Source organism: Perca fluviatilis, chromosome 3 (assembly GCF_010015445.1).
Source record: "Perca fluviatilis chromosome 3, GENO_Pfluv_1.0, whole genome shotgun sequence".
In the NCBI taxonomy this organism is placed as follows: domain Eukaryota; kingdom Metazoa; phylum Chordata; class Actinopteri; order Perciformes; family Percidae; genus Perca; species Perca fluviatilis.
Genome location: NC_053114.1, coordinates 39,645,828 through 39,653,801, shown reverse-complemented (window position 1 = coordinate 39,653,801; position 7,974 = coordinate 39,645,828). Strand labels below are relative to the sequence as shown.

The 7,974-nt window shown below is 39.8% G+C and overlaps 1 protein-coding gene and 1 long non-coding RNA gene across 2 annotated transcripts in view; both read left to right on the top strand.

Annotated features, from left to right (window-relative positions):
* The first annotated feature begins 503 nt into the window (after positions 1 to 503).
* LOC120556195 lies at positions 504 to 5,855 on the top strand. Its single transcript, XR_005638823.1, has 10 exons — positions 504 to 599; positions 691 to 749; positions 3,390 to 3,544; positions 3,692 to 3,898; positions 3,987 to 4,036; positions 4,236 to 4,958; positions 5,070 to 5,108; positions 5,225 to 5,383; positions 5,479 to 5,592; positions 5,735 to 5,855. It is a non-coding gene; the product is annotated as an uncharacterized LOC120556195 (long non-coding RNA).
* A 1,040-nt stretch (positions 5,856 to 6,895) lies between these two features.
* The window catches only part of zdhhc13 (zinc finger DHHC-type palmitoyltransferase 13), a 16,985-nt gene continuing 15,906 nt past the window's right edge, over positions 6,896 to 7,974 (top strand). Inside the window, exon 1 of the mRNA XM_039795184.1 lies at positions 6,896 to 6,994. Within this exon, the coding sequence (XP_039651118.1) occupies positions 6,971 to 6,994 (24 nt within the window). The 5' untranslated portion in view covers positions 6,896 to 6,970. The remainder of the gene's footprint in view (positions 6,995 to 7,974) is intronic.

The window sequence follows — 7,974 nt, the reverse complement described above, 5'->3', positions numbered from 1 at the left end:
TCACAGTGGTTTGGTCCACTGCGTGCTGTAGGATCTGCGCTACACTCACGGTGACAGTCACATTGTGTAGTGACAGGAATGTAGTAAGTAGGCAGTTCAAGGCTGTTTTATTCAAATTAAACATCGGATTAAGTTTTTCTTTTCTCAAATAGAAATGATGCTGAGTATTACTGGATTAGTCATGACAAAAAAGTTCGCTATATTAATGTAATATAATGTTACGTTACCTAGCTTATAGCTTGTTGGATAGAAATGCACCCACTACAACTAACGTTACCACGGCAATAAGCCTAACGTTATGTGTGTGAACTGATATTAGGGTTAATATTGAAGATCTACAGTTGTGTTTTGCTCCATATGAAGTTAAGTGGCTGATCAGTTAAATATATATCCTCTGTCCCAGACGAAACCTAATATTTATGTGGAGGATGCAAGATCATTTTATAATTATAATATGACCGCGTGGTGAACCTATGAACCTAACTCATATTTAGACGATCTGACGTTAAAGATTTGTGTTGTTGTTGCCCAGAAAATGACAGAGAAAAGAAAAACAGACATAAGATCCTTTTTTCAGTAGGCCTACACCAAAACGCCAAGTAAGTACAATAAGTCCTCATATCAAAACAATTTGGTAACATCTTTATAAGAATGGGTGCTTATGGAAATACTAATGTCACTATGTCACAGGCAAAGGAGACAGAAAGAAGGAACAGGGAGACCAGGGACAGTCAGGTGGAGAGTCTCAGGTACGTGTGTTGAGCTTAGTTCATATTGTTGGAGTTGTGTGGCTGTCAGGGTGAGCAGATGAGTTTTACTAGTGGCTCACTAATTTACATTATGATCAGTGTACAAAAGCATTGTATTTCTTTTATATGGTGACACTTTTTAAAAATAAGTCATTATGTTTTAAGGTATTTTTGTGGCTTGATTATAAACAACTTAAATACATGGTTTTAAAGAAGAATATTTTGGTCAATTTAGTCAGCTTTTTCATTGAATCAAGAGAAACACTGAAAAGAAGGATAATGGTACAGTCTCCATGCTACACTAATGATAGTATTAAGGCTTTCCTCTGTGAACACATGTCCTCTACGAGTATAATTGTGGCTGTATTATTTGTGTCCCCTTCAAAAATTGCTCTTCAGAAATTTTATGTTTATTGTCCCCCCCTACTGTTAGATCAGATTTACGCCCATGAAGGTAGGCTAAACTAGGGAAAGGTAGATAATTAAGGTAGGCGTGATTAAAACAAAAGCCCAATGGCAATTACTGTTGCATTTTCAGGAAGTTCGAAGAGTTAACAAAAATGTATCAAGGTAACAAAAATGACCAGAAAGAAGATTTCCTGTTTAATGCCTTTCCCTTCAAAATAAAATGTCAACTGGTTTACCAATCAGAACTCCAGGGGCCCTAAGAGCTCGAGGCTTGTGGTAATTTAATTTAATTGAAAATCTGTTTGGGAATATGCATCACTAAAGTTTGTGCTTTAGTGAGTTTGTGCTCACATGTTGCATATTCCTAAATTAATTTGTGTTTAATTCACTTACCACACAACAAATGTGAGGCCAATATGACATAATAAGCTAGGAGCAAAGGTTAAAGTAGTCCCACCAGCTAATTTCTAATCTGAGGCCCCCTAGCAGGTTAATCTGGTCATACCTGTGTGACGGTCCTCCATGTGACAGTCTCACTAGCTTGTGTATACAACGCTGCATCTGCACATGGGGAAACCAGGCCGAATCAAGACAGGCATGTCGACATCGCAGACAGAGACATAAATAGCCCACAGCAGTTATCAGGAGTTCTGCTTTTTTATTATTAAACTCATTTAACTGTGATCGTATAGTGGAAGTGATTGTTTTTAACAAAAGTATAGCAATGCATGTTTTACAATGCATTGTCTATTTCACAGTAAAATAAAATAAAATCCCCTGCTTCCAAGGCATTTCTGCTGCATAAAAACACAGTTTATGAAACAGCACAGTGTCTAAGACGCCGAAATATAGCTCATACAGTAACACTATACATAACAAAAGTCAACATCAAATTCAATAAGTTACCTGCACATCGGGAAACCAGGCCGAATCAAGACAGGCGCTTTGACATCGCAGACAGAGACATAATAACCCTACACAACGCATAGTAAGTCAGATGGAGAAATAGCATTAGAAGCAACGCAAAATGAGCTACATTTAGCATTCAGCTCTGAGCCCAGAATTAACGACTCACTCGACGCCAAATAAACGAGGCGGGTATGGCCGCAGCCTGGAGCCTCCCGTGTCATTCCCTCCCATCTCATGCCCTCCCGTCTCATGCCGAGGCGTGTCCAACAGTAAGTTCAGAAGGTCAAAAATACGAAACTGTTAAAGTGATGGTTCGGAATAATTTCACCCTTGGGTCCTTTACACCATGACCTCGAGCCAAACAACCCTCCAGAAGCTTTTTTCACCTGGGTCGAATATTGGGAGAGTTAGCGTAGAGCACCGTGATCAGCTGAATAGCTTAGTGCAGGCGCTAATGGATCCAACTGTGTATCTCGTAAATGACCCCACTAATAATGCCCAAAATGATACCAAACTTCTACAAATAGGCTTCTGCTCTCTGCTGCTGCTTCTGCTGCTGCTGGTACAAATTACAACACCGAAAAGAGATACAACAAAAATATTTATTAATTTAACTTATTTTTTAAAAGTAAGTGCTGTAGTACAACTAGCAGGAGACAAGTTATAATTGAGGTAAGTTTGGAGACATTACCTTATTTAATCATTAAATTAATAAATATTTTTGTTGTATCTCTTTTCGGTGTTGTAATTTGTAGACGTCCCTAAGCACTCGTCTTACTGCCCGGTAGCAGCAGAGAGCAGAAGCCAACAGGCAAGTGTTATTTAAATAAACTCCTGGTGTACTTACAAACTTTCCAATCCATCGTTTTATGAGTACATATACATAACCTATTTGTACTGTAGAAGTTTGGTATCATTTTGGGCATTATTAGTGGGGTCAATTAAAAGATACACAGTTGGATCCATTAGCGCCTGCTCTAAGCTATTCAGCTGATCACGCTAACTCTCCCAATGTTAGACCCAGGTGAAAAAAGCTTCTGGGTGGTTGTTTGGCTCGAGGTCATGGTGCAAAGGAACCTAGGGTGAAATTACTCCGAACCATCACTTTAAAGTAACAATTTTAGCCATACATATAGTTTGCTGATTTCTGGATGTTATTGTTGTGTCCCTGATGTTAATGTACATTTGATGAAACCTGTGATGACTTTTCATTTAAAACTGCATCAGCGTTGGTTGACATTTGTTAGCGAATATTAGCTAACATTACCTAGAGCAATTTATGGTTGCAGACTTTGATGGTTTCTTTCTGTGATTTTCCTTAAGGTACACATCAGTGTCTTTAAAAAAAAATAACACACCGCAGTGCTGTACCGACCATCATTGTCCCCTTTGCCCCACTTCAATATACAAGCCCCGGTGTAGGCAAAAGGTTTTGCAGCACATGGAGGTGCATGTAAAGAATGCCATTCAACATGAAGGTTAGTTCCCTCCATCAGCTTTGTGCTATGCCATTATCATTTGTTTGTTTGTAACTACTGCTACTCAGTAAGCTTACCAATAGTCATTTTACATACTAGTTGCTTTATTTTATATTGTAAGCACGTAATGCTTTTGTCCCTTCATAGATTTCTTCATAACAAAATGCCACAAGTCCTGCAGGAGTGGAAGCAGTGGTCACTTCCACTGCCCTTTCTGCCTCAAGACCACAATAAAAAGGCAGGATACACTGAGGCATTTGCAGATCTGTAGGCCGCCTCTCCATGACGCCCAGTTGGACGCTGATGCCGACTGCAGAGAGATCGGCATCACTTCCCAGACAGAGGAGTGCAAAGGTCTTAAATCGCTCTACATTTTCTGTGGAACTGCATTGGCTGTGTTCACTGTTAGTTGATTGTCAGTTTGATTGTCAATTCTCTGCAGCAGGATCTGTGAACCTACCTCAGCTCAGCACTGACAAACTGCCTGTATCGGTGAGTATATGTGTGTCTGTTTGTAAAGAAAAATATCTGTGTGTGAATGTTTTGTGTTTTTCACATGTGCATATTAAACGTGTGTTTTTTTTTGTGTGGGGGGGGGGGGGGGGGGGGGGTGTGTGTGTGTGTGTGTGTGTGTGTGTGTGTGTGTGTGTGTGTGTGTGTGTGTGTGTGTGTGTGTGTGTCTGTTTCTCAGTTACATGATAGTGAAATACAAGGACAAAGAGACCCAGGAGAGAGACCCCAAGACCCACCGCCAGAATCCTTCTTGCCTATCAGTCCTATCCTGGACAATCCTCCCTGCAGAGTGAGCCGTGTAAAGTTGCCAAATGTACTTTGTCCTCACTGTAATGTGAAGTTCCAAAGAAAAAATATCAAGAAGCACATTTACAGACAACACACCGATAAAGCTGTCAGAGATATCACTGCATATTCCCATGCTGTATGCATTGATGAGAAGAATGGGATATATGCTGTGAAAAAAGTCGTTTCTTGGACCTTTTGTGCCTCTTCATGTCCAAAAGAAAAACCTGGGGGAAAGAGCACAAAATCAAGTGTGAGTCCAGGGAGTGCCAACAGGCCAGTGACTTTGCTGTCAGGAGTGGCTTGAAGACATTTCAATGCCATCATGTCTGCTCTCTTGACTACTGTTCAGCTAATGCCACTGATACTGTACTGAGTGAAGAAATTCTGACTGATATGGCGGAAAACAAGTGGTTTGGAGAAAAACAGGAAACAGCAGTGTCTCCAGCTCCAGTCACAGGCAGCTACTGCCAGTGTGCCAGTCTCCTGCCTTGAAATCAGAGCTGAAATGGTACATATCAGTCTATGAACCGAATGTAAGCTATTACAGCCGACTGGGACGAGTCGGCTGTAATGGGAGGCAAAGAGGCCCAGGACAATCCCCCCTGAACAGTCGGTTAGTGTGAATGAAGTAAACTTGATGCCTTGTATACATACCTACTGTCAAAATACTACAAACTGTCTACAAAAGGAATTCTCAAAATAAGGGTTAAATGTGTTCATTCAGGAACCTGTTGACCTGACCAAGGAAATGGGGATTTTGGAGGTCAGAAAGAAAATACCATAGCATGAGACATAAAATAACATTAATGTTGTCTTACAACGCTTACAACAAAATACTATAGAAATTATTTTGACATTCGTCTATGATATGCTTTGCAGATTACAAGATCTTTTCTCGAAGACATATTGCTTGAGGTGGTCCTCCAGGATGGTGATAAGGCACTGATGACCTTGGCCCTAGTCTGTTCAGAGTCATACTCAAGGATGAAAACTTCCGGGAAAGAGCTCACTTTCTGTGGTTTGACACTAAGTAAAAATGTATGCTTTGATAGTTGCCAACTTTAAACGTTTTGGCATATTTACCACATGAAGCATAGTGTTCACTTTGATAATCCTAAAATTTTGTAATACAGGTGTGACTAATTGGAGAAGGTTCTCCTCCAAATACAAAAAAGAATTCGGCACTGAGATGTACTCAGTGATGAACTGCTCTCAGTGCTATTGTCCATACAAGAGCTGCATGTTGGGTATGTATCCTGTATAATGTGCTTTGAAACTGGATCGCTGTTTGAGTTGTCACTTTTTGACAAAAAGACTGTCTGAAACAAAAACAAATCTAAACACTGTATGATAGCAAAATGCAAGTATGCGTTTGTTCTATATCCACAGGTTACGTTGGAAGAGGAAGGCGGGTGAGCTGCGGGGGATATATTCTGAAGATCCCCACCCAGGATTCTGCAGCCATTTCTGCCAACTAACAGCAGGATTTCCTGAAGAGGGATAACAAGGATCTGCACACACAAGAATACAAAAATAAACATGTTACACTCTTTCCAAGACTCCTTTTTATTTTTATATTCTATATTGTTTTCACACTTCACTGGGAAATTGCTGCAAATACAAATGCTTATCAGCAAGGCGAGAGGGCATGACACGGGAGGCCCCAGGCTGCAGACATACAGTCTTGAAACAAACGGCATTCATCTCTAAACTACATCACATCAAAAAAACAGTAAAATAAAACATTGTGTGGTGGGCTTTAAAGCATTTTGGCTAATATTATCTCTGCAGCGTTTAACATGTGACTACAGCAGTTATCAGGAGTTCTGCTGTGTGGATTACCCATAATACGTTACTTTTAGCGCTGCGGTGCAATGTGAAAGTGACGCCAGTAGACGGCGCTGTCCCCATTTATGTAGGAATTTAACAGAACCTATAACCAAAGAACTTCTAATATACCTATAACCCATGCCTATAACCCGTTACACCCAGGTTACACCTGCATAAAGTAAGATAAGAAAAAAAAACTTTATTAATCCCCAAAGGGGAAATTCACATGTTTCAGCAACACAAGGACAGAACAAATAAAAATGATAGAATTTTTTTACAAATATATAAAAATGAATAATAATAAGAGGTATGAAAAACAAAAATACACAAGAGACTAGTATATTATGGAACTCCGGTTTTGCACCACCTTTTGCATTACCCTCATTCCCACTATAAACCAAAGTCTCTCTATAGGTATGTATATAACTTTACTGTATATTATTTTATTTTATTTTATTGTAATTTAAATATTTGTATCTATGTGTGTAGAAGTCTACAACTTACATTTCATCGTGCAACCGTGTTGTAAAATGATGGATAAAATAACCTTGTAACATATATAAATACATAATAGATGGCAGGCATTTTTATGTCTTATAACAGCTAAATAATCTGTGAGTTTGTCATCCAGCATTTTTACCATCAGATGTTGGTGTTTATCCTTAAATGTGTCCTCACCATAGTATTTAAGAAGGTCCTCGCGACTTTAATTTTGAAAAAACACTCCGCGGATGTTGTACGTTGATTCTGGTTCGTCCAGCGGCAGGAACTTTCTCTTCGTTCCTTCACAACAAGATGGACTGGAATGAGGACCATGATGTAAGTCGCTTTATATGTTCTTTACCTGCTTCTGTAACTTGTTGTGTTACTGTTTTACTTGGTGGCGACCAGGCTGACGTAGCTAACGTTAGTTTGTCCTAATACTATTATCTCAGCAGGTTGTTAGCATTTACTAGCTAGCCTGCTGTCTAATCTTAGCTCGTCGGTAAATTGCTGTAAATTCGGAATAACCTGTTCTTCCTGATACACATCAACCGAGACAGCTCCAATGGGCGTAGTTAGCCTGCTGCTAGTTACCTGACGTTAAACAGTAGCTAAGCGAGTATTTTCTCCCCAGGATGGCGAAGGCATATCCCGCCCTACTCTGCCTTACTTTACCTCTGATTGGCTTACTGGGATATTGTTACCCAATCAGAGGAAGAGTAGGGCGGCTCACGCCTTCCCATGTCTGCCATGGATGTATAATGAGTCTACGCCGTCCTAGGAAATAAAATGTAGCAAACCGTAGCTAGCTAGCTAGCTCAACCCCAACGGTCAGATTTAGATTATTTTCTTCACGTAAAGGCATTGACTGCTACGTTATGGAAAGTCTGTTTGATTTGTCATGATGATGCAGTAACCGCTAACGCGTGTGTTTACCCATTTATATAACGAAATCATCATGTAATCATCTTTCATAGCTCAACTCCGGTTCTGATTGTCGTTAATCCACATGTGATTAGCTATACTCATCAATATTATAGGCAGACAGTGGTTAGTTTCTGCCATATGACATCTGTCCGGATCCAGAGTCATGAGAGAGTGATCTTCCATGGCACACTCAACATGCATGGCATAATAACTCCATTGAATTTGTAGAACCACCAAACAGCAATATGCCCCTTAGCAGTCAGTCTCCTCAAACCATTACCCAACATACTTCTATTCATGTCTTCAAAATAATATTAATGTTATGTTTATCACAATCATATTCTTGTCAACTTGTTAGGAGTGGGTACAATGGATAAAATAATGCAACT